Source organism: Mastigoproctus giganteus, chromosome 9 (assembly GCF_048544385.1).
Source record: "Mastigoproctus giganteus isolate SK-2022 chromosome 9, ASM4854438v1, whole genome shotgun sequence".
NCBI classification, from domain to species: Eukaryota; Metazoa; Arthropoda; class Arachnida; order Uropygi; family Thelyphonidae; genus Mastigoproctus; species Mastigoproctus giganteus.
Window position 1 is genome coordinate 145436356 of NC_143583.1, and position 26546 is coordinate 145462901.

The following is a 26546-nucleotide window of genomic DNA, read 5'->3' on the forward strand; positions in this document are numbered from 1 at the left end:
TTAAATAATAACTATATTGGGTGTAAAAATTTATGAAATATAATTCTCTATTAGAGGGGAACAGGTATCCTGCGTGTTATCAGACACTCAGCCTAAAACACTGATGGATCCAATATCTCTCTATTACAGAAGATTTAGGAGAAGTCTGGTTGGCCTGCCTACCTAAAATCCACTCATGCACACCTTCTCGATGGTAAGCCCTGTTACGTCACTTAGGTGGCAACAAACGTGTAGAGTGGTTCTCCTCAAGACGCCTGGTCAGCGTGAAGAGGAAAAGACTAAACCCTCCAGCATATGACAGCACGACAAAACAAATGGCCCTCAGTCCCCAGCAGCTTTCACTCTCCCTCTTACGGCAGCAAGAGGATCAGAGTGGAAGCAGAGGGTGCTAAGAATCTCTGGGTACGACCAGGCTGCCATGCACAGAAACTGAACTTGGCCTGTTATAACGTAAGATCACTCATCGGTGAAGACAGGATATTAGAGCTGGAAAAGGAATTAGAAAATGTGAATTGGAATATCATCGGTTTCGCTGAAACAAGAAGAAGAAATGAATCACTTATAAGTTTATCAAGTGGAAATCTGCTGTACACCAATGGAAACAGTGAAAGGAGTGGAGTTGGGTTTCTGGTCCAAAAAGATTTTAAAAACATTTTGGAATTCAAAAGTACATCACCAAGGGTGTCAAGACTAATACTCAAGATTTCTAAGAGGTACAAGCTAAAGATTATAATGATTTATGCACCAACATCGAACGATGATGATGAAGAGGTTGAAGAAATGTACACCGAAATAGAGAGTCTTCTAGATGAGCAGAAAACTCACTACACTATTATTATGGGAGACTTCAATGCTAAGGTTGGAAAAAGACAAAACAGTGCAGAAAGGGGAACTATAGGAAATTTTGGAATTCATGAAAGAAATGAAAGAGGTGAAAGACTTGTGGAATTTGCAGAATCTAGAGGATTGTCAGTAATGAACAATTTTTTCAAGAAAAGGGTGAACAGAAAGTGGGCATGGAAGAGTCCAAATGGATTAACTACTAATGAAATTGACTTCATCCTCACTAACAGAAGATATATTGTGAATGATGTTACCGTCCTGAATAAGGTAAATGTTGGAAGTGATCACAGAATGGTAAGATGTACACTTGATATAGATGTAGGAAAGGAAAAAACTGACTCGAGTAAATAATACAAAGGTCTTTGAGATAACAGAAGAGGAGAAAAAGCAGTATGTACTGGAACTTAAGAACAAGTTTGAGCTTCTGCAGACTGCTCAGGACCGCGAGGAATATTACAACTTTCTGAAAGTGATAAAACCCAAGAAACCTATAGGGAAAAAGAAATCCAAAGAAGAAAAAATTAGTCAAGAAACACTTGTTATGATGAACCGAAGACGACAAACGAAGAGCAAGAAAAACACTGACAGGGAGAAAATTGAGTATACTGAGTTATGCAAAGCCATTAGAAAGAGACTCAGAGAGGACATAAGAAGATTTAACACAAGAAAAGTAGAACAAGCATTAAGGGAAAACAAAGGATTTAAATCAGCAGCCGTGAGCAGTAATACAGAAAGACAAATGATACTGAAACTGAAGAATAGCGATGGTGTACTTATAAACAGTAGAGAAGGCATAATTCAAATAGCAGAAGACTACTATAGAGAATTATACAAGGAGCAGGGGGAATGATGCCAGCAGTGGGGAAGATGGATTGCAAAGTAGCAACACATATGACATACCCGATATTCTTCCTGATGAGGTAGAACATGCATTGAAGAAAATGAAGAATCAGAAAGCCCCGGGGGAAGATGAAGTTACTGCAGAGTTGTTAAAATTGGGAGGAAGAGACAACACAAAAACTGGCAAGGCTCTTCACAAAGTGCATTAGAAAAGGTGTGACGCCTAAGCAGTGGAATAATGCAATCATAGTTTTGCTGCATAAGAAAGGAGATAAATCAGAAATTGGAAATTATAGACCAATTAGCTTGTTATCCCACATCTACAAGTTGTTCACAAGGGTCATTCCTAATGGATTAGAAAGAATATTTGATGAGAATCAACCGAAAGAGCAAGCTGGGTTTAGGAAAGGATTCTCAACTATGGATCACCTTCACGTAATATCACAGCTAATGGAGAAAGCAAATTAATATAAAACACCATTATGCCTGGCATTTGTGGATTATGAAAAGGCATTTGTCTCCATACAGCATAAGGCAATGTTTCAGGCACTGGAAAAACAAGGCATAGATACCCCATATATTATGATTTTGAAGAAAATATATGAGAACGCTACCTCCTTCATTAGACTAGACAAAGACAGTAGGAAATTTAAAATTGAGAAAGGAGTTCGACAAGGAGACAATATCTCTGAAGCTGTTTACTGCTGCCCTTGAGGAAGCTTTCAGAAGATTAGACTGGTCGCAGAAAGGAGTCAATGTAAACGGAGAGTACCTAAACCATTTACAATTTGCAGATGACATTGTGGTCATAAGCCACGATCTAAAGAATTAGAGGAAAATCTTAATCAGTTATGCACAGCTAGTAAGGATTTTGGACTAAAGATGAATATGGCTAAAACAAAAGTAATGATGAACAAGTATGCCACAGAAAGGGAAATAATGATTGAAGGAGCAGTAATTGAAAAGGTGGAGTCATATACTTATCTGGGACAAGTTATTAGCTGTAATAATGATAAATGACTGGAAGTCAAGAGAAGAATAAATTTTGGATGGATAGCATTCAGGAAATATAGTCACATACTGAAGAGCAATATCCCAGTCTGTCTGAAACGTAAAATAATGAACCAATGTATACTCCCCACCATGACTTATGGAAGTGAAACTTGGGCACTCACCATAAGAATGGAAGAGAAGCTGAGAACTGCACAGCAAAGAATGGAATGAATTATACTGGGAATCAGACTGTTAGATAAGAAGAGAAACACATGGATTAGGCAGCAAACTCAAGTAAAGGACATTCTTATCAAAACTAAAGAACTAAAATGGTCTTGGGCAGGACACATAGCTCGAAGACATGATGACAGATGGACTAAGAAAATAACAGAATGGTATCCAAGAGGAGCTAGAAGAAAACCTGGAAGACAAAGGAGGAGATGGATAGATGAAATTCATGAGTTTGTGGGTAGTAAATTAATGGCCAGTGCTCAAAACAGAAGGAACTGGAAAGTTGCTGAAGAGGCCTTCATCCTGCAGTGGACTGAAAATGGCTGATGATGATGAATTCTCTAAATAATTTTTGACACTAAGGAGGATTAATTCCGATGTGAAGAAACTGCTGCCTGATAGATAACAACATAGTTTAAACACAGAAGATTCTAATGCATATGCTTAAACCTCACTTTGAAATTAGTAACAAATGAATTTAAATTTATGTTACATCAATGTTAATAATAATTTTCATAAAATAATAACTTTTATACCAATAATTGGCACAATATTATTGTAGTCACATAAGAATTAAAAGATAATATGAAAAATTAAAATTGGGATGTTAAAAGTTCTATAAAACTGACTTTTATTTAATCACAGATTTAGATTTTACAAATTATTGTAGTTGATATCAGATAATACTATCTGATATCAACTACAATAATTTCACTGGTGATATTCTGATTTATGGATGTTAAATATAAAAAGAGAAAGATGTTAAACAGAAAAACTAATTTTACATTTACATTAAAATATGTAGATTAGGGTGGTCCTTATTTTTAGAAATCATTATTTTAGAATAATTTTTTCTAGTCTCTTGTTCTTTCACATGCAAAATAGTAACTACAAAAATGCAAGTCAATAGGATAATATTAATATGTGCCACAACTAAACTGAATTTCAGTGACTAACAGTATAATCATATTCTAAATGTAGAGATGTATTTAATCAAAAACGTGAACAAACATTAAGAACTTTTTTATAGTGTTTATTAAAATAAGATGATCCACTTACACATCTATAACAATTTTTATCATTTGTACTCTTTATTCATTGCATCCTTATTTACTTTGTATATTTTTTCCGATAATCCTGAATGAACTAAGTCGAGGTTTAAAAAAAAATCAGTAATGCAAATTTTTTTCTGCAATATGCGTCCTTATTAAAAAAAAATACGTAGTAACTAATTTAAATAATAAAATGTACCTGTAACAAAAACTGTTTTTGATCTTCATTCCTTGTTATTTTGTTATTGTATTCCACCATCAATTTGAAACCTCTTTCAGCAGATCATTCACACTCTTCAAAGAAGAAATGATTTTCTTGCCTCTTGGATAGTCTTCTTGAAATTTTGATGAAGATGGATCCATATGTAAAAATTCAGTGGATATTCTAAACCTCTTAAATAAATTAAGCAAATTTGGGGATAATAAATTCGTGGGTAGAAATGAACTTGGTTACATCTTGATTGAAAATCATTTTCTTCTCAATTTCTTGTTCTTCATCATCCAGATTTTCTTTTACTATTTTTCTAGCCATTCGCTGTTTTTCATCTGTTTCAATTTGGTTGTCAAATATTGAAAATGCAGCACATTCTGGATTCAGATACCACAAGTGGTTCAAAAACTTTTCAATGTCCTTTTGGCAACTACTTCGTTTATTTTTTTTAAAACTTGTGTAATGGAGCTTCCAATATATTAGATGTAGAAAACCAAACTTTTATATAGCAATTTATTAGAAACACACACACACATCTCCATGATTACTTTAATTTTATTTTTCTTTAGTTCAAATTGATCGCGGAATAAAAAAATTATTTAAACAGTACTTCGTCATTCACCTTGCCATATGATAAGAACCCAGTGATCGAAATTTTAGATTTGTTTTTTCTCCTAAAAAAACTAGAACCAACTGAAGAAACTCACTGTAATTATTGCATAGCTGTTCTTCTCCTAGCTTCTGCTTAGCAAATGATTTGACTTCTGCAGCAACATTGTTTAAAGCTTTGTAAACTGAAGCATCTGTCTTGAAATCTGAATATTTTGTCTTGTCCATAGTTTCACATTTGTTCTCAAACCTTTTGAATAAAGGGATGGCTGGACTGGCTTCTTCTCTTAGCTTCTGCTTAGCAAATGATTTGACCTCTGCAGCAACATTGTTTAAAGCTTTGTAAACTGAAGCATCTGTCTTGAAATCTGAATATTTTGTCTTGCCCATAGTTTCACATTTGTTCTCAAACCTTTTGAATAAAGGGATGGCTGGACTGGATGCTAAGTCACCTTTGTCAATGAAAAAAACCTAGCTAGCAGTATCTCAAACATATGGTGACACAGTAGACACAAGATGTCTTGTTTCAACTTTTGTTGAAGCAAAACTGCCGATCCAATGACACATTCGATATTTGATGCTGTGGTATCAAAACAGAATGCCTGAACTGTATCAGTCAAATCCCACTCTTCTAAAGTGTCAAATATGGCAGCGCATACTTCTATTCCTTGAGATGATACAATAGCAGGTACTCCTAACAACTGTTCCAAATCTAAACCACTGGCATTCACAGGTAGCCAATTGATATTCTTTTTTCCAAAATATCGGGCAATATCTTTGCATCCCAATGACAAACTATAAAATGGAAGTTCATTTCCACTGATTTTATTGATAAATACCTTTCTGCTCTTAATATTTCCCTGCTTCTTTTAATAGATGATCGATTAATCACATATTCATTGAGATTCAATGAGACTGCATACAAGCAAGCTGTTAAAATGTGAACAGCATCTCTGTTACTAATTTTACATCTGTCCAGGGCTGCTGCAAGGTGGGGAGTCATAATATCTTTTCTTGCTTTTTTAATATTCAATGGGTCAGCTATTGGAAATGATGATGTTATTTCCTTGATACTGTCAATGTTAATTTCTTCAGAGCTGTTCGTCTTGCAGTAGATGGTTAATTTTTGTTCAGTACAACCAGCAATCAGGGAAGATTTTTTCTCCTTCCTTCTGCAGTCAGCTGTTCTTAATTTTCAGTAATTTTAAATCCACTCCTAGCATACAGCCTTGCAAAAGCAAGCAAAAGCTTGCAAATCCTAGCAAAAGCAAAAATTCTGTGTCCTTGGCAACGTTACATTTAATGCATCTGAGGTTGAGATATCAAATAGATTGTTTAAACCTTCCTTGAACTCATTTTCTTTTTGTTGATGGAATAAATTACTTCTGCCTTTCGACTTTCCCAATTTCTGCAGATCGGCATATAACTTTTTTTAGTTTTGTAATAAAATTTGAATGGTTTTGAGTTGGGGTCCAAGCTTTCTTCCAAAAAACTAGCACTTCAATCACAAAACTTGCACTGTCATACAAATTCTAATCCATAGAATGTGCTTTTTCTCATATTGAAAAATAGCACACTCCACATCTTTTTTAGACCGAAACTTATTGCCTAAGATTTGGTTTTTCATTGGCTTGATGAAATAAACATCTATATGCAAATTATTAGACTTTTTTTACCTATAGTTCCAAATTTAAAAAAAAATTGAAAAAACTAACTTTTCACACATGATAGCTGTGTTGTTGTTGTTGTAGTAGCTTTTAGAAGCATTAGCAACTTAAGACCATATTTCTCTTGTAGACTAGTCAGGGCTCTAGGCACTGACTGGTTTGACCACACTGAAACTTGTTTACAGAATGAATGAAATTTGTTTGTACAATGAAAACACCCACTGAATTGACCTTGGAACTACATTTAGGCTTCAAGGTCAGTGCAGCAAGGAACTAAGTTTCAACATAAGTGCAGCACGTGTTCCTGATATCAAACCCATTTGAAATTCTGCAGTTTTTCATAACTGATAGAAAGGTATAAAACAAAAAAAAAATTTCTCTTATATAAATAAGGACTACCCTAACATAGATTGATCATGTAATAATTAATTGTATTACAATGGCATTAGGGATCTCTAATAGATGGTGTTATAACTAAATTTAAAAGATTTATCAATATTATTATTATTATTTGACTGGCATAGCAAAATCGTGGGTCTTCTTTGAACCATATGGTAATATTAATATTAATATGAAAACAGGAAAATCAGCATTTTTAAATTTAACCTATTATTAACTTTAATGTGTTAATAAAATTAATTTCAAAATTGTAAATCAAATAATTACAATTACTTATTCCATTAAAATCCATTCCATTATTCCATCTCAGTACTGAGAGGCATACCATTTTACATTTTTAAAATCAGATTTTGAATTTAAAAAAAAAAAGTTTCTTTTCATACTCTGGAATGACTTCATGGATCAGAAAAGTTTTTAACAAGCCACATTTATTAATATTGATACTGATATCAATTTCACAGTCATAATATTCTTATCATATTATGACTAGGAATTTTTTTGCTTTTATTATCAGAAAAAGAAAGATATATATTTTTTTTAAATCCAAACTTGAGACTTACCATTAAATTTCACTGAGAATATATACATTCTATACTAAGATATCCATACAGCTGTAGGAATATTTGCTAGTATAGCAAACTTTCAAACATTTGTGCACTTAGGACTTTTCTGTTGATGGATGTTTGTTCGGATTGTCTTTTGGACAATAGCAACTTATTATGACTTCAAGGAAGATGCTACTGCTTTGCTCTCTTCAGAAATATTGCCCAAGTTTTACTTATGGTAATGGCCTAATTGTCTAAGTTTGGATGTCAAACACATTTTCAAAGTTTGATTTCACTATTGAGAGAGGTTTGAACTGAGTTTTTGATTTTTGTTTAACTGGATGAATATTCTTTCACACTCAGCACTGATATGAGAAACTGTAAAAATGTCGAGCATGACATGAGATAATGTATTATATTTTAAGTTTCCTTCTGCATTGGTCTGTTCACCAACCAAGAAACACTGTACACTAAAAGGACAGAATTCATGGGATACCTGGTTTCTGAGCAACACAACGCAATCACCCCTCTCATTAGTGGATGAACCCACCACTTGGCAAGTATATAGGTACACTGCATCCACGTAGACGGTAATTTAATGTCAGCATGGATAAATGTCGTGAGTTAACCGACTTTGAAAGAGGGATTATAGTCAGTACCTGGACACATGGGTCACTCTATCTCAGAGGTGGTACAGAAGTTGCACCATCACTGTTTGACAGTATCAAGAGTGTATCGGGAATACAGCATTTCCGGAGAAAGGTGGTGGATGAATGTGGCCATTGGCACGAATAACCGCTGACTTCAATGAGGGAGGTGCCAGAAACGTCTCCAACAAGACCATCAGGTGATCATTAACCGCAATAGGTTATGAGAGCTGCCGCCCGACCAGAATCCCATTGCTAACACCATGACACAGGACTCTAAGCCTCAACTGGGTGAAAGAACATCAGTACTGGATCTTGGATGATTGATTTCCTGGTCTGATGAGTCCCGTTTCAAGTTATTTCGAGCAGACAAGAGGGTGCGTATCTGGTGGAAACCGCATGATGCTATGCACCCGTCATGTCAAGGAACTGTTCAGGCAGGTGGACGGTCAATAATGGTCTGGGGCATCAGTAATTACGCCATGTAAATGACACCAGTAATACAGTAATACCCCACAGAGCCGTGGTGACTAGAACATGGTTCGAAGAGCATTCCACAGATTTTACCACCAATAGTAGTAGTGGCATATGATGCAAAAAAGCAAGTGTATAAGCTTATGCAGCATCAACCAAAAAAAAAAAAAAAATCACACCATTCCCTCCAAATGCCTGTCCAGTTCCGCCTTAAATTTATTCAACCTATCAACTTCCACAACGACAGATGGAAGTTTGTTCCAGCAATTAACCACCCACTGGCTAAAGACAAATTTCCGCACATCTATTCTACATCTGTCTTTTCTTAATTTGAATTTATGCCCCCTTAGGTTCGTAATCTGAACAAGTGGAAGGATCCCATCAGAATTCAGCATGTTCAACCCATTCAAGGCCTTATATACCTCAATCAGATCACCACACAGGTGCCTAGTCTCCAGCCACTGCAATTTGCAGAACTTAAGCCTCTCTTGGTAAGAGGATCCCTTCATTCCCTCAACAATCTTGTTGCCCTTCTCTGTACACGCTCAAGCAAATCTACATCCTTCCTAAAATGAGGCCTCCAGACCTGTATGCAGTACTCAAGGCGTGGCCTGACCATTGCCTTATACAGAGGGCCAATCACCTCCTTTTCCTTGCTAGCAAAATTCCTATATATCATTGACAAAATCCCAAATGAATGGTCTCTTTGTTCACCGGACATGAACCCTGTGGGGCATCTTTGGGATGGTGTGGAAAGGTCCATTTGAGCTTTGGATTCTCCACCCAGGAATGCAATGGAATTATGGACAACGGTGCAGCAAGCATGGATGGAAATACCCGTGGCATGATTTCATGAACTTGTGGACTCAATGCCCCTCCGTGTGACTGCCCTTATCCAGGCAAAAGGTGGGCCTACCCATTACTAGGTAGGTATCCCATGATTTATGACCATTCAGTGCACATCAATTCTTTTTTCTTTCATAATAGTTTCTGGTAGGTTCTCACATCAAAACTGACAAAGATGATGTAAAACATCCACTCCTTAACCTGTTCACTGCTTCTTGAATGAAAATATGTGGTTTCGGATTTTAAAAGTAGGGGGGAACCACCCTACTTTTAAAACTTTTTTCCAATTTTGATATGAAGAAAAACTGGATATTTTTGTCAAGCAACCTTCACTGGGAGGTTGATTAATTCAGTCATAGTGAGAAGAAAGTCCAAAAATGTTTCTGCTCTTTCCAATCCAGATTGACTCGATCCCATGATTTTTAATCCCAGGTTCAAAACCATGGTCAGAAAGCCAGCAGCAAAAGTGTTAATCTATTTCTTTATTTTCAAAGATCGCGAGAAGTGATGTAAACTTGTTCACAAAAAAATTTCAATTTGTGAAAATTATGCAATGGGAACTTACGAAATTTGTGCAACCTGAACATAATTTTTCATTGGAACCTTTTACACCATATAATTGCAAGCAGCAGTAAATATAATTTTCTCACTAAACAAAAGAAGACTCTTCTCTTGTTTTTGAATGTCCGTAACCTTGTGGTAGAGCTGCCTACAGCTATGGTAAAAAAACTTTCAAAATGGAATATTTTATAATTCGGTGTAATGAATTTACACATTACACTCTTTAAACAAATCAATGAATAATGACCACTGTTTATGGATGTGAGGCACACTGGACTGAGTGAAAATTTAGATTTTCTAACACTGACAAACATTTAATAAAAACAAGAAAAATGATTTATTCATGCCAGAAGAGAGGAACACAAACAAACTTTCTACATGTGCGAGGATAACTAGCCTAGAGTCATCAGTTTGCTTGGAATAAAAATATGTGATTTAGAAGTGTATTTCACTGAGGAATTTGTCATTTGTCTTCAAAACTTCTTCTCTATCATGAACTGGAGACATGAGTCAGTCCACTGTATTTGCACTTTTAACTTTGGTAACTTTGAAAAGTACTCATATAGCTTTCCTCACCACTTCTAACCTCCTTTTTAAATAGATTGGACAGACATTGCCATTGTTCGACCAGTCTGGTTAAACATTTACCCAGACAATGAACATGTATACACATGCTTCAAAATCTTTTTTTTACTTCAGTGGCATGAATTAATTGAAAGTCTTTAAATCTATCTTTCATTTTAGCACTTCTTTGTAGATAGTAAATGCCCACAAAATATTCATCCATTTTCACAGGAGGGCATGTAGCCTCTCATTTACAGAACACATATTAATCAGATGACAAAGGCATTCCATTACCACCAAGTGCCCAATTTCCTCTTTTAATAACCAGTACACTTCTTCAGTATTTTTAGTTCTTACCATAACAGAGGCATTATCAACATTAAATGACGGTTTGCTACAGGAATAACCACATGCCTTCAGATTGGCCAGAAGGTGCCCAATATTATATCCTGTAGAGTCACTGTGCAATACTGGCACTCTGAGAGCAAGTTGCTTCCAATTTCATGAGATATAGCTTGGAATTATCAAAATATGTCAGATTGGCAATAATTGAAGTAATTTAAAATGACTATTCTCACCCCTTCTTTCCCCCCCTCTCTTCTTCCAATTTCAATAACAGTGCCTGCTGATTTTATTCTTTTGCATATACAGGCATACCTCGAATAACGAATAGGATGCGTTCCACGAAATTACTTCGTTAAGCAAAACTTCGTTTTCAGAGGTGAAAATACTATGGCCAGAATAGGGATACGTTCCTACGTAAAGAAAATGAAAAGCTTTTTTTTCGAACAAAGAAAAGTTTTATTAAATAAACAGTCAACTTACATACAAAGTGAAATCACATTTTAAAATATGAGTCTAAAGTTGATTGTTTATGCTGTTTTTCTCTTTCATTTAGCAATTGCCTATATGGAGTTATTGCATTTAACACTGATCGCTTAACAATAACACTTCTTCCTAAATCAGGATCATTTTCACTAAAAAAATTTGAAACGTTTTCCATGTCATTTAAGCACCTTTTTAAATCTTTAGTTGTTAACACTTTTTCGGCAGGAACTTCTTTAACTTTGTCTTCGTTGCTAACAAGGTTTTCTAAATCTTCCACTGAAAGACCACCATCTTCTGCATTCAATAAATTTCTAATATCCTCTTCATCGACATTTTCGAAACATAGTGATTGAGCCATCTGGATAACTTCGTTTCTAATATCTTGGATGTTATTTTCTTCTTCTAGTACAACTTCTGGCCATATTTTGCGCCAAACTCCATTTAAGCATTTCTTAGTGACTTCTTTCCAAGAACTATCAATGTTTTCAATTGTTTTTAATGGTGTAGTTTTTCCAAAAAGTTTTAACTGTCATTTCCTCTTTATCCTCTAGTTCAGTTAAACTGCTTAATGTTCGACGCAGATAATAAGCTTTAAATGATGCTATTACTCCCTGATCCAATGGTTGAATCAGGGAAGTTGTGTTTGCTGGAAGAAACACAACTTTGACAGGAATGCATGTGTCCAACGTTTTAAGATCAGTAGGATGTCCAGGAGCATTGTCTAACAACAAAAGAGCTTTTTCTTCAAAGTTGTTTTTTTTGACAATACCGTTTTACTTCAGGAAAAAAGTGGTTAACAAACCAATCAGTAAATAACTTCTTGGTAATCCACGCTTTTTTATTTGCTTTCCATATTACAGGTAAATTTATTTTCATGTTACCTTTTAACGCCCTCGGATTTTCTGAATAGTAAACTAATAACAATTTTAATTTATAATCGCCAGAGGCATTTGATCCAAAGAGCAACGTTAAACGGTCTTTGGCTGCTTTGAACCCAGCAGCTGATTTTTCTTCAATAGAAATGAAACTTTTTGTTGGTAGCCGTTTCCAGAACAAACCGCTTTCGTCAATATTGAACACCAAATTTGGAAAATTTTGACGTTCAATTATTTCCTTTAGTATTTTCTGGAAACTTATTTGCAGCTTCTCCTGTTAATTTTACACTATGAATCCTGGCCCGTTTTTTAAATTTCTCGAACCAACCACGAGAAGCCCCAAAGGTTTCCGTAATTTCTTCAGTTTGTTTAGATTTCAGGTGATTAAAGTGGAATATTTTTTTTATGTTAAATGGGGCTTGAAATTGCCGACTTCGTTATATCGAAGCCTCGTTATCAGAGGTAACATTAACCGAGGTATGCCTGTATATTATGTTCCCATGTTCACTACTGAGAAATATATTTCTGAATGATGTGCCTGCACATTATCGCAGTTCAGAGGAAGATTATGTTCTATGACAAATCATGTGAATAAATTAATTTTCAAATAATAAAATACTATTATTAGACATATTATATAATTTATAAATAAGTAAATTATTATGATGAGTGGTTTGATTGTTTTCTTTTATTAGAACCTACACCACTGAAAGAATGTTTTCAAATTTCAGTTAAGTTACAGTCAGGCTGGCTCCATGTTCAACTGAATCACTGTTCTGAAAGAAACAGTTGGTAACAGCTCGATGGGTAAAGTGGAGTGGTACATTTTGAATTATGAAATAAACAGAGGGATGGGGTGCATTTCAGAACCTTTTTTTTTTTTACAAATATTCACTTTAAAATGCTACATTTTTTTCAACCTTATTTGTTTGTAAATGTCTTATTATATCACGTTTCCCACCATTAGAAACTAAAATATTACATCTATATACAGTGCACAAAACAAATGTATTACCTTTTCTGTATTTTATAATAAATAAAAAATCTTATATATGTCTTCTTAAATACTGCAGCATATACCTTTGCCATCTTACTGAAAGATGCCATTAAATAAACTTTAGCTTCGCACCACAGATACAAAAAAAAAAAAAAAAAAAGTTTAATGTTAAGCATTAAAAGCATACTGAATGTGGCATATCATTTTTGCATGTTCTGCAGAAATTTACAAAACCACATTTAGCAATTTTAAAGCATAAAATTTAATGATAAGGCTGCAGTTTTACTTTTTTTGTGTGTAAAAAAATTAAGGAAAACTATACTATGATGGTTATCAGGAGAAGGGATCAAAACACCAAGTTCCTGTCATAACTGGAAGGTTGGAAATTATGAAAATACAGTCAGACCTCCATATAATGAAATTGATCGTTTGCTTGAAAACATTTGTTATAGAGAAATTTCATTATAAAGAAATATGACCTTTTCAACAATAAAAAATACTGTAATTCAACTCAGAAATACAGCAAAATATGGGAAATAAATCAGAAATATGTGGGAATGAAACATTTTTTTAACATTTTAAAACAATTAATTTATTAATACACACACATTAAGAAATGACTACTTACATGATGTGCACAATATATTAATACACTTTTAAGAATTACGTTGTAAAATATTGTTGTTCATTGGATTTTACTGTACATCATTTATAAAAATATTTGCATTTTTTTAAGCACTTAAATATATTTTCTTCACACTGAAGGCCTCGACGCAAAGTTTCAAATGCTGCCAACATTTCATGCTTGGAAGGTTTAATACTGCACTCATTTTCATACAACTCATCATCAATATTGTCACTAGTTCTTTGAATACTCTCCAAAATGTTGGAGTCACTTGGATATTCAGCTACTATGACATTGTTATCAACTCCTAAAAATTCCTCAAGAACAATTTCTTCACTGATCAAACCTCGCTTGGAGTTCTTCCCAAGACTGCTCAGTGTCTTGTAGCAGTTCATCCCTCTCATCACTGTTAATTGGCGTTTTAGCAAAACCTGCTTTTGTGAAACAATTCTTAATCATTGTTTCCATCACAGCTTGACTCCAAACTTTTGCCAACTCTGATATGTACATCCACAAATTCATAATAGAATCTATAGGTTGGTTAGTTTTTATTCTCATTACAATTTTTTTAGTATGCTCCTTTGGCAGTGCATTGTCAAATTCTTGATAATGCCCTGGTCCACTGGCTGCAGTTTAGATGAGGTATTTGGAGGGAAGAAAACAAGTTTCACACTTGTAAGTTTCAGAAAAACCGAGCAAAGGTAGGCAGAGCCGTTGTCGACAATCAAAGCGATTTTTCTGTTTTCTTTCGTCACCTTTCTATCGAATTTTAAAATCCACTGTTCAAAAATTTCACTTGTCATTCAAGCTTTTTTTTGTTGTAGTTGTAGTCCAACTCTAACAACTTTACTCCTTTGAAACATCGGGCTTTGTTTACTTTTGCCTATTACCAAAAGCTTCAGTTTTTCATTACCAGCCATATTTGCACCAACCAAGACTGTAATTCTCTCCTTACTATTTTTACCACCTACACATTTATCATCTCTAAGAGTCCGTATCTTGTTTGGGAAACATTTAAAAAATAGACCTGTTTCATCAATGTTGAATATGTCTTTGGGCTAGTAGTCCTCCCTAATTTTTTTGAAAACCATTTCTTTCCAATGGGTACAGTCTTCTTCAATTACAATCCCACTTTTTATCAGAAATAACTTTTTCAAGAAAGCATGGCATTTTTTAAATTTGTCCAGCCAACCAGAACTGGCTTGGAAAGTTTTATGCCCAAGAAAAGATGCATACTCCATAGCCTTTTCTTTTATTAATGGCCCTGATATCAGCATGTTTTGGTCTCAAATCAACTTCACCCACTTAAAAACAGCTTCATCTACATCTTCATACAGGCATAATTTCGCACACTTCTGACTGGGTCCTGTTTCCTTAAACAGTTTGAGAATCAAAATACGGTTTTTCAGAATAGTTGAAACACTACTGGCAGGGACACCAAATTTTAAAGCGATTTTTTTTTTAACCCCGTGATCTACGCTATTAAGCACTTCCACTTTTTCCACTACACTCAAGGATTTCCTCTTAGACACTGTAAGGTTACTTGCACAGCAGCTAAAACAAAACTGATTTAGGGAGAACTTGTACCTACCATACAGAGACAGGTGAAATTTAGTGAAGTGTGGATGACTCATTTCAGCGAAACAACAGATGAATTTCTGGGATAAAGGAAAATTACTCTCCTAATTCTCTAATAGGGTGCTTACAATGAAAAACAGGCTGACCAGAGCCAATGTCTGTGTCAAGAATATTCCTTAATCTTTCCCAATGACTGTGGACACACAGATAGCAGTTGACCAGGGTGACTTCTCAGTACAGTAAATGCTTTATGAGCAACACTAAATTGTGGAATGCTCATAAGAATTAAATCCTTTGCCTATTAAAAGCTAAAGTGATTAATTCTTAATCCTTTTAGTTCTTAATTTGTGCTTTCTACAGCATCAGCTCTATTGCCTTAAGGCCAGAGGTGCAAACAATGAGTACCCACGTCTCTCGAAATTAGTTCGTTATATGGAAATTTTCTTTGTTATACAGAAACTGTTTTCAATGTAATGACCAAGGGGAAATAAAAAAAGTTCGCTACATAGAAAAATTCGCTATGTGGAAGTTCGTTAAAGAGAAGTCCAACTGTATAATTAAACAAACATTAACGTAGAAAAAGTTGAGTCTATTTTTTTAAATAAAGAAATTAGTATATATATTTTTTTCCCTATAGGGTTTGTCTCTTGATGCAGGAATTGTTTTAAAAGTTACAAATACAATAGTTTTTCTTATTTATTGTAAATAAATGTGACAATATAACTCTTGAAGAAACACAAGTAACTGCCTTTACCAAAACTAGTAAAGGAAAATAAGATATTAACTCCTCATGATAAGGCATGTAAATATGTTTCATGTATGGACTCTGTGAGGTACGTACTTTTATATGTATATATATTGTAGAGATAAATGAGAGATGTAAGAGTATGAAAAAGGAAATTGATTATGAACCAAGGTAACTGACAGCCAGAAAGAATCTCACAACCATATAGGTATATGTAAACAAAAGTATATATATAAATAAAAGTAGTGGTGATAAGAGAAGTAAAGAACTGTAGAGCAAGAGTAAGTAAAAAATAAGAAAGAGGTAAGTAAAAAGTACAAAAGAATACTTATATACATATATATAAGTACATCATATAATGTGTCCATGTTTATTGTCTAGAAGTCTTCTAATAGATGCTGCGACATCTTAAAATAGGTTTTGAACTTTTTCTTTTTATACAAGACTTAAATAATTGCTAAACTATTTACCTTTTTTTGTTCTTGCTGTGGTAATGAGGTTTTTCTTTTTATTTCAAAAATCTCATTGCCACAGCATGAACAGAGCAACTGTTAACTTTTGTTTACGTCATTTTGGTTAAAATGCCATTATCTGCCAGGTATTACTATATTAAATAAAATATAAGAATAAATGGGCTGGGCAAGGCATTAAATTATCGCAAAAGAATAATTGTTCCAATGAGAACTCTCTGTCTGTAACCAAGTAACACAACACCAAACAAAACTTTAAAAAAGTTTCTTCAGTCAACAGTTAGATTTGAATGCTATACCAGCTATGCCAAGGTGTCTCTAAAAATCCAAATTACAAATTCACACAAAAAAAATTGAAGAAATTAAATGTCTAAAATTTCACCATTTTTAAAATATATCTAGTCCAGGTTCTTACATCTTAATAATGGTCTTGTTCCCTGCTGGCTATCTTCAACTACTGGAGATTCTTCTCTTTCGTCATTTTGTTGTGATAATATATGTTTCTCAATGGGTTCATTTGCCTGTATGGTATTATTGATTCTTGATGCCTGTTTTACTATATTACAGCCTGGTTCAGCAGCACCATAACCATACATTGCCAAAAGTTCTTCTATTGGTATTTCTCCCTCCTGAATAAAAAAAAAAAAAAAAATCACACACACACATATACAAACCACAAATAAATAAATTAATATAAAATGAGCTAACAAAACTGAAATAATAAGAAATTAAAAAAACAAGACAATATTCTTTTATAATATGCTGTAACAATACTATTACCGAGTCCTTAAATCTTAATTTTTTCTACCTTTAATATATAATATATTAATATATAAAGAGTAATAGTAATAGAGGCATGTGATGCAAGAAAGCAAGTTATGAGCTTATGTAGCATCAGCCAAAAAAAAAATAAAAATAAAATAAAATTCACACAACCATTTCCTCTAAAAGTTTGTCCAGTTCCACCTTGAATTTATTTAAGTTATCACCTTCCACAACGACAGATGGAAGTTTGTTCCAGCAAATAACCACCCATTGGCTAAAAGCAAATTTCCGAACATCTATTCTATTCTCTTTCCTCAATTTAAATCTATGCCCCCTTAGATTCATAATCTGAGCAAGCGGAAAAATGCCATTAGAATTCAGCATGCTCAACCCATTCAAGGCCTTATACACCTCGATCAGATCACCTCGCAGATGCCTAGTCTCCAGCCACTGCAATTTGAAGAACTTAAGCCTCTCTTGGTAAGAGGATCCCTTCATTCCCCTCACCAACTTGTTGCCCTTCTCTGTACATGCTCAAGCAAATCTACATCCTTCCTAAAATGAGGCCTCCAGACCTGTACGCAGTACACAAGGCATGGCCTGACCATTGCCTTATACAAAGGGATAATCACCTCCTTTTAATAAAATGAAATGCCAGAATAAAGAATAATAAAGGAAAATGCAAGGAGAGTGGAGAGTCACCACATACTGGGATAACAGTCATCTGCATATATCCTATTGTATAACTATAAGAGAATTGCTGCTAAGATGTTTAATCATTGCTTAATCCAGCCAGAGAATAACAACTGGGTCCTGATGGATACATCAGGACCCTGTTATTCTTTGGCTGGATTAAGCAACTGTATACTTCAGCATAGTAAATGGACAGTTGTATGGAAATTGTTGCACTGCAGTACAGTTTAGCTTGTATTTTTGTACTTCCACTTCTAGCTTTTGAAAAGCCAGTTCACATGATGCAGTTAATGATAGTCTCAAAGGACATTGTACAAGCTCTCCCTGAGCATGTGAAATGTCCTGTAACTCTGCTATATCTTTCCCGTTCTACTCGAGGATTAGAATGACGAAGAGAGACAATCTACCAATGATTCCTGATTTTGTTGCGGATTGTTTTAATATTTGTACTTCTACTGACAGTAGTGGAAAATTGAAACTATACTGCTTCTTTTTTGCTTCATTAATCTTTATTCCACCAGATCTTGGGATAACTGTGAACTTTTGTGGTTGATTTTGGTTGGTTGTTTGGTGTGGGTTTTACTAGTTATGTGATTATTATGATGTGATTACAAAGGAACTGGACGCAAAAAATAATTCTGATATCATATATTTGGATTTCAGGAAAGCTTTTGACACTGTTGCGCATGGAAGACCATTGTACAAATTGGAGCAGAATGGTATTAAGGGTAAGTTGCTACAATGGATAAAAGGATGGTTCAGTGGGAGAAGACAGAGGGTGGTAATCAATGGGTGCTGCTCTTCATGGACTAATGTTATTAGTGGAGTCCCACAGGGTTCAGTGTTGGGTCTTCTGTTGTTTTGTATATTTATCAATGATATTGATGAAGGTATATCAGGCTTAGTGTCGAAGTTTGCAGATGATACAAAGGTTGGCAGGGTTGTTAATGACAGTAATGGCAGTTTGCTACTGCAACAGGATCTAGATAATTTGGGCAGATGGGCTAAGAAGTGGCAACTGAAGTTTAACCTTGACAAATGCAAAGTACTGCATATGGGTAGAAGTAACCCCAGAGAAACGTACCAACTGTGTGGTACTACACTTAAGGTGGTAGAAAATGAAAAAGACCTGGGAGTAATTGTGCTGTCAGATATGAAGTTTTCTGAGCAATGCAGACAGGCTGCCAGGGCAGGTCATGGGGTTTTGTCAATGATATATAGGAATTTTGCTAGCAGGGAAAAGGAGGTGATTGTCCCCTCTGTATAAGGCAATGGTCAGGCCACATCTTGAGTACTGCGTACAGGTCTGGAGGCCTCATTTTAGGAAGGATGTAGATTTGCTTGAGCGTGTACAGAGAAGGGCAACAAGATTGGTGAGGGGAATGAAGGGATCCTCTTACCAAGAGAGGCTTAAGTTCTGCAAATTGCAGTGCCTTGAGACTAGGCACCTGCACGGTGATCTGATTGAGGTGTATAAGGCCTTGAATGGGTTGAGCACGCTGAATTCTGATGGGATCCTTCCGCTTGTTCAGATTACGAACCTAAGGGGGCATAAATTCAAATTAAGAAAAGACAGAATGTAGAATAGATGTGCGGAAATTTGCCTTTAGCCAGCGGGTGGTTAATTGCTGGAACAAACTTCCATCTGCCGTTGTGGAAGTTGATAGGTTAAATAAATTTAAGGAGGAACTGGACAGGCATTTGGAGGGAATGGTGTGTTTTTTTTTTTTTTTTGGCTGATGCTGCATGACACTTGCTTTCTTGCATTACATGCCACTACTACTACTAGTGCAATAGCAACTAAGGCTATAATGCACCAAAACCAAGTCACATAAGATAACTTTTAAGATTTCACTGACCTGACAAATTAGATCACTATGTCAAAATGTATAAAAATAAATATATATAAAAAAAGGTACATTTTAAATAAGAATGAAAAAGCTTAATGCTTTTAAATAACTAAAAATGGCTGCTGCATAATCATTGTTGGATAAAACCTCACTGAATATATAAGGCTCAGTCAGATGACTAAAAGCAGTAAAATATAAAACATGTTACTTATATGTGAAGACAAGCAAGAACAACTTCCTCTCTATGTTTCCTGCAGAGACTAGATGGGCAGTGTTTGATTACAAGTTTATCTGAGGCATCTTGTTCATGACTAATGGACTAATGCTATTAGGGAAGTTTCCCAGGGTTTGGTACTGGACCAATTGTTGTTTTGTGTATTCATCAATGATATCGATGAAGGTATATCAGGCTTAATGTCCACGTTTGCAGATGATACAAAGGTTGGCAGGGTTGTTAATGACAGTAAAGACAGTATGCTATTGCAACAGGATCTAGATAAGTTGAGAAAATGGGCTGAGAAGTGAGGCTGAAGTGGCAACTGAAGTCTAACATTGACAAATGCAATCTACTGCAATGGGTAACAGTAACCCAAGAGAAACGTACCAACATGGTACTACACTCAGGGTAGTGGAGAATGAAAAAGACCTGGAGGTAATTGTGCAGTCAGATATGAAGTTTGCTGAGCAATGCAGAGAGGCTGCCAGAGCCGGTTATGGAGTCTTGTTGATGATATATTTGCTAGCAGGGACAAGGAGGTGATTATAACTTTGTAAAAGGCACTGGTCAAGCCACCACCTTAAGTACTGTGTACAGGTCTGGAGGCCTCATTTTAGGAAGGATGTACAGTTTCTAGAACGAATACAAAGAAGGGCAACAAAGGGCTGCTCTTAAAAAGAAAGGCTTAAGTTCTGCAACAAATTGCAGCACCTGGAGACTAGGCACCTGCTAGGTGATCTGATTGAGGTGTATAAGGCCTTGAATGGATTGAGCAAGCTAAATGCTGATGGGATTCTTCCTCTTGCTCAGATTATGAACCTGAGGGGCATAAATTCAAATTGAGGAAAGACAGTTGTAGAATAGATGTGCAGAAATTTGCCTTTAGATAGTTGATTGCTGGAACAGACCTCCATCTCTTGTTGTGGAAGTTGATAGCTTAGATGAATTTAAGGCTGAGCTAGACAGGCATTTGGACTGAATGGATGGGTGAAATGGGAGGCTTTTTTTTTTTTTTTTTTGACTGATGCTGCATAAGCTTTCTTGCATCGTATACCTCAACTAATGCTAATGCTAATATTACTGAATAAGAAATAGAGAAAGTGCAAATATCGATTAGCTTATTTTAGAATATATTATTAGGAATAGTGGTGATTGTTTTTCTTTTGGATACACCTGTTCTTTGTCTCTTAGGATGGGATGTATCAAAGTCAATTTGGTCTGTCATTGAAGAAGTTGAGCCCAGAGGCTCAAGTGATAGATAATTTTCTTCGTGATCCATGTTAGCTCCTTTCAGCCCTTGGTAAATTAACTTTCCTGCTAAGATTTCTGGCCCTGCCATAAGTAGGCAAGAGAAGGTTAGCCTAGTGTAGCCAAGTGAAGATTAGTAGAGGTTAGTAATAAAATTATGAAATATAAAGGCGACTTTCCTTTCTTGCTCTCTACTAGTACTTTTGAAACAACAGATGCTATTAAATAAAAGGATTTCTTAAGGAGAAGAATGTAAAAGAACTAGAATTCGCTTTTTAGGAAACAGCAGTGGAAGCTCAATAACAAATTGCTTTGCACCCAGGGTCCTCTCTCAGCAGCTCTTGAACTTGGATACCAAAGGACTGTTGGCAGCCTGATTTTATAGAGATTTTCCCATCACAGCTCAAAAACTGATGTCTAAGTGGGGTGGTCTGGCAGGGATTTTAGTTTAAAAGTATACTGTAGCAATAATTGCTTTCATCGAGGCGAAAGAGGTGGCTCAGTAGCTTCAACATATAAGGTCTGTACAAGGAAGCATTCTAAATGCACCAGTAGCAAAGTGGATGGCTTGATGGGGTATAGGTCTAGCCATAGCAATATACTGTTTCTAGTAGAAGTACAGTGGTACTTTGGATTGCAAATAACTTGGTCTACCAGTGTTTTGCAAGACAAACAAAAATTTTTAATAAATTTTAACTTGATAAACGAGCGAGGTCTTGCAATATGAGTACAGTTAGTCCTCGTATAACACGTGTTTGCACTACCCAAATTCGATCATACACGTTTTATAAATACGCGAATGATAGCTTATATAACATGAACCGAATTTGCTTATGCACGATTCACCTTTGTGTTTATAAGTAATGGCAGTCGAACGCAACACGATAGGAATGAAGAGAAGATTCTGAAAATGTATTTTTTTTTTTTTTTATGTTTTTTATATCAGTGAAGGGGAAACACATTTCACCATAATAACGTAAAAACCAACACAATTTCAGCTATCAGTATAATCGCAAATGCAATTAGATCGAGTTTACTACCAGTTTATAACAGATTCCACTAGCAGGAACGTAACTGGAAATTGTTTTTATTGTTTTATGGTAGTAACCCCTAGAAATGTGCTTTAGTAAAATGGAGATGTTAATAGTGTATCTCTGCCTTTACGGTGTTGTTTATTCAATTGCTACACATGAGCAGCTTTGTTTATGTGTATCAAGCGTGCCTCCTCATTTTGTAATAGCGCAAGCGATGAATCTGTTTAACGACAATGCAATTGTCATATTTCCGTGAAATCCTCAAGACGAGGCAAGTGTCATTGGAGAGGTTCCTTGTTAAAGTCGCACCAAAAGAAAGAGTCAACAGATAGCAGTGATTCCATTAGTGACAGTGAAAGTCATCCTACCACAAATCTGATTGCTTTATGTATATTAAATTTAAATATTAAAAATATGAAAAGGTATGTATGTATTTTGTATTAATCATTTTTACAGTATATGAATATTTTTGAGTTTTGGAAAAAATCATCTGGGTTTCCATGATTTCTTATGGGAAAATTCACTTTGATATACGAGTTTCCGGAACGAATTATGCTCACAAACCAAGGTACCACTTTGTACTACAAACCTTACACTCATAAAATAATTTAGACTGAACAAGCATGACAGATTCAAAGCAAATTGCAACAATCTCTATCCAAGTTGCTTGATGGGATGGCACGGAGGACGTTCAGGTTTTGTCATCTACTGTGTCTGCAGTTGACATATGTGTTACAGGAATATCAACTTCTTATAATATAGATCTTACTTCAACTTACTTCAATAGTTCAACTTTTTATAATATCCAAAAATTTCATTATTTCATACAGCATGTCCCCACCCTCCCCACTTTTTCTTACTATTGAATACACCATGAATTGTCAAACTAATAGAATAAGTTTATCTGCGAAAAGATCTAAACCTTTCAAACACTTCCTAGTTCATTTCACAAATATACATGGGCACAGTTCTAATCTTAATGATGTCCATTTCCACTTACAGTCTGCCAAACCCCATGTACTTTTTCTGACAGAATCTCAGTTATCGGTTGATTCAACCACTGCTCATCTCAGTTGCCCAAATTATACACTGTATGATTCCTTTCACTTCAAAGGTGGTACTTGTGCATATGTCCGTTCCGATATCCTCTGTCAGACACTTGGTAATTTGGAATCTCCTCTTTTCGATCTTCTTTGACTTAAAATCTCTCTACCTCATTCTGTCAAATTTATCTGTTGTCTCTACTGTTCTCCCGACTCCACTAATCACATGGAACTCTTTGATTTCCTCTCTTGGCAACTTGACTTTCTCCAGTCCAACTTTCCTAACAGTCAGGTAATTTTCCTTGGTGATTTTAATGTTTACAACTCCAGCTGACTTCCATTTTCTAGTCACACAGACCCAGCTGGTTGAGATGCTGAGACTTTTGCAATTACTAATGACCTTGCACAGATTGTTTATTTAACTACCAGAATACCGGACAATCCTAAACATACAGCCAACACGCTTGATCTTTTTCTCACAAACAACCCTTCTAAGTACACGGTACAAGTAAGTGGTCCTTTAGGCACCTCAGATCACAACTTAGTGATTGTCTCTTCTCCAATGGAGCCTTTATCTCATGGTCATTCCCAACCTCGCATTGTTTGGCATTACAAGAATGCAAAATGGGATGACTTTCGAGATTTCTTTTCCTTGGTCGGACTACTGTTTCAAAACTTCTGATGTCAACGTTTGCTCAGATCGTGTTAGTGAAATTATCCTTGTAGGAAAGGAATCCATCATTCCACACTCCACCTTATATCTTGTCCTTCACCTAAACCTTGGTTTTCCAATAAATGTGCTAAGGCTGTTCAAGAGAAGAACGTTGCATATCGTAATTGGATAGTTTCCAATTCTTCAGTTTCATTTTCTGCCTACACCAGAGCTCACAACAATTGTAAAGCAATTATTAATCAGTCCAAACTAGATTTTGAACAGGCTAAGAGTAGAAAACTTGCTTCTTGCCCTAATGGTAGCCAAGCATTCTGGTCTCTTGCCAAAGCTACTGGCTGCAACTTTTGCCCATCTCTGCTCCTACCTCTGTCAAAACCAGATGGTTTTATTGTCACTTCAGCCAAGGATAAAGCTGACCTGCTAGCATCCCATTTTACTTCCAACTGATGTATAAATGATCTTGGTAAAACACCTCCCACAATTCCCAGCACGTCCCATTCAATGCCTCCTGTGGTCTTCTGTCAAAAGGATGTCAGAAGGATTTTAACGAACCTTGGTGCTAAGAAAGCTCCTGGTCCTGATGCTATTTCTCTACTTGTTCTTAAAACCTGCGCTCCTGAACGCCATCTTTTTTCACTTTCTTATTCCAAAGGTGTTTTTCCTTCTGCTTGGAAATTTGCTCATATCCAGCCAGTTTCTAAAAAGTGTGACAAATCTCTCCCATCCAATTATCATCCCATTGCAATTACTTCTACTCTTTCTAAAGTAATGGAGAAATCAATTAACTGCCAACTCTTAAACCACCTAGAAACCTTCCGTCTGATCAACGATCACCAGAATGGATTCTGCCAGTGTCGATCCACTGGTGATATTCTGGTTTATGTTACCTATTTATGGACAAATTCAATGGAAAAGTTCCGTGAAACACATGCAGTTGCTCTTGACATCTCAAAGGCTTTCGATCATGTTTGGCATAAAGGTCTTCTAAACAAGCTTCCATCTTTTGGTTTGTCAACTGTTTTTTGTAACTGGTTATCTAGTTTTCTCTCTAACCACTCACTGAGGGTGATGGTAGATGGCTCTCTGTCTTCTAACTTCTCCATTAATGCTGGTATCCCCCAAGGTTCAGTTCTTTTCCCCAATCTTTTCCTCTTGTATATTAATGACCTTCTTCCATTGACTGGAAATCCTATCCATAGTTTTGCTGATGATAGCACATTGTATTCCACTTTCCAGTTTGAGAAACCTTGCCCTGCTCAATCATCTTCAACTTCTCGAATATTCACTACCAATTCCTTAAATGCCAATCTTCAGGTAATTCTCCAGTGGGGCAAAGATAACTTAGTTGATTTCAATCCTTCTAAAACTCGGTCCTGTCTTATATCTCGCAAAAAGAAATCTTCTGCTCCTATGCTTACCTTTGGTGACACTCCGATTTATAAGCAAGACGATATCTCTCTTTTGGGAATTACCCTAACCTCGTGGCACAAACACATTACAAATATTGCTTCCGATGCATCTAAAAAACTTGGCTTTCTCTTTCGCTTTTGCCATTACTTTTCTTCCAAACAGCTGTTCACTCTGTACAAATCTCAAATCTGCCCTACCATAGAATATTGTTCCCACATCTGGGGGTGGTGCCCCCAAAACCTCTCTCAGGCTTCTAGATTCCATATAGAAGAGGCCAGTTAAGTCTCTAACAAACTCTCTCCACTATCTGTCTCATAGATGTTCTGTTTCTGCTGCATGCCTCTTCTACAGATACTTCCATGGGCATTGTTCTTCTGAATTGGCTTCTATAATTCCGGCTCTCTCTTTCAAAACAGTCTGAACGCGTGCCGCCATCAGCCAACGCCCATTTACTGTCCAACTCCAAACTCACAGAACCAACTTTTCATCTTCCTCATTTATTCATTCAACTGCCGTTTTCTGGAACAACCTTCCTTCATATGAAAATTACGTCTACAGAAGTTCAAGTCTAATGTCAACAAATATCTTCTTTCGTCTTTTCAACCTCCAACCCATGCACAGTAGTAAGTACTATAGGTTCTAATATCTCTCGTGTTTGGGGTTTTCATAAAAAAAAAAAAAATAAATAAAATAGAAGTCCCAGGAATTTTGTGTCAGATGTTACTGGAATTGTATTTTGTCTAAGTTTTATTCTGGTTCACGGTGAAGGTTCCATTTATGGCAAGTACACAATCTTCTGAGATGAGAATCTGAAACTATTAACCATTGTCCAGGAGGTGAGACAGTAAATGCTTTACTGCTATTTTTGTTTGATGACTCTTATACTGCATGACTGTAAAAATACTGAAGTCATTAACACACACAGAGGGCACTGTTCAAAGTTGAAAGAAGCTGTTCAGTTATAAAATTAACTTAGATAATAAAAAGGCACAAAGCTTAGAACAGATCCGTGG

At 35.7% G+C, this 26546-nt stretch overlaps 1 protein-coding gene across 2 annotated transcripts in view; it reads right to left on the reverse strand.

Annotated features, from left to right (window-relative positions):
- The window catches only part of LOC150080795 (mesoderm induction early response protein 1), a 174913-nt gene that overhangs the window by 120353 nt on the left and 28014 nt on the right, over positions 1-26546 (reverse strand). For both annotated transcript variants that reach the window (XM_090381063.1, XM_090381062.1), the window contains exon 5: positions 17016-17229. In XM_090381063.1, coding sequence (XP_090237189.1) covers positions 17016-17229 — 214 coding nt within the window. The remainder of the gene's footprint in view (positions 1-17015; positions 17230-26546) is intronic.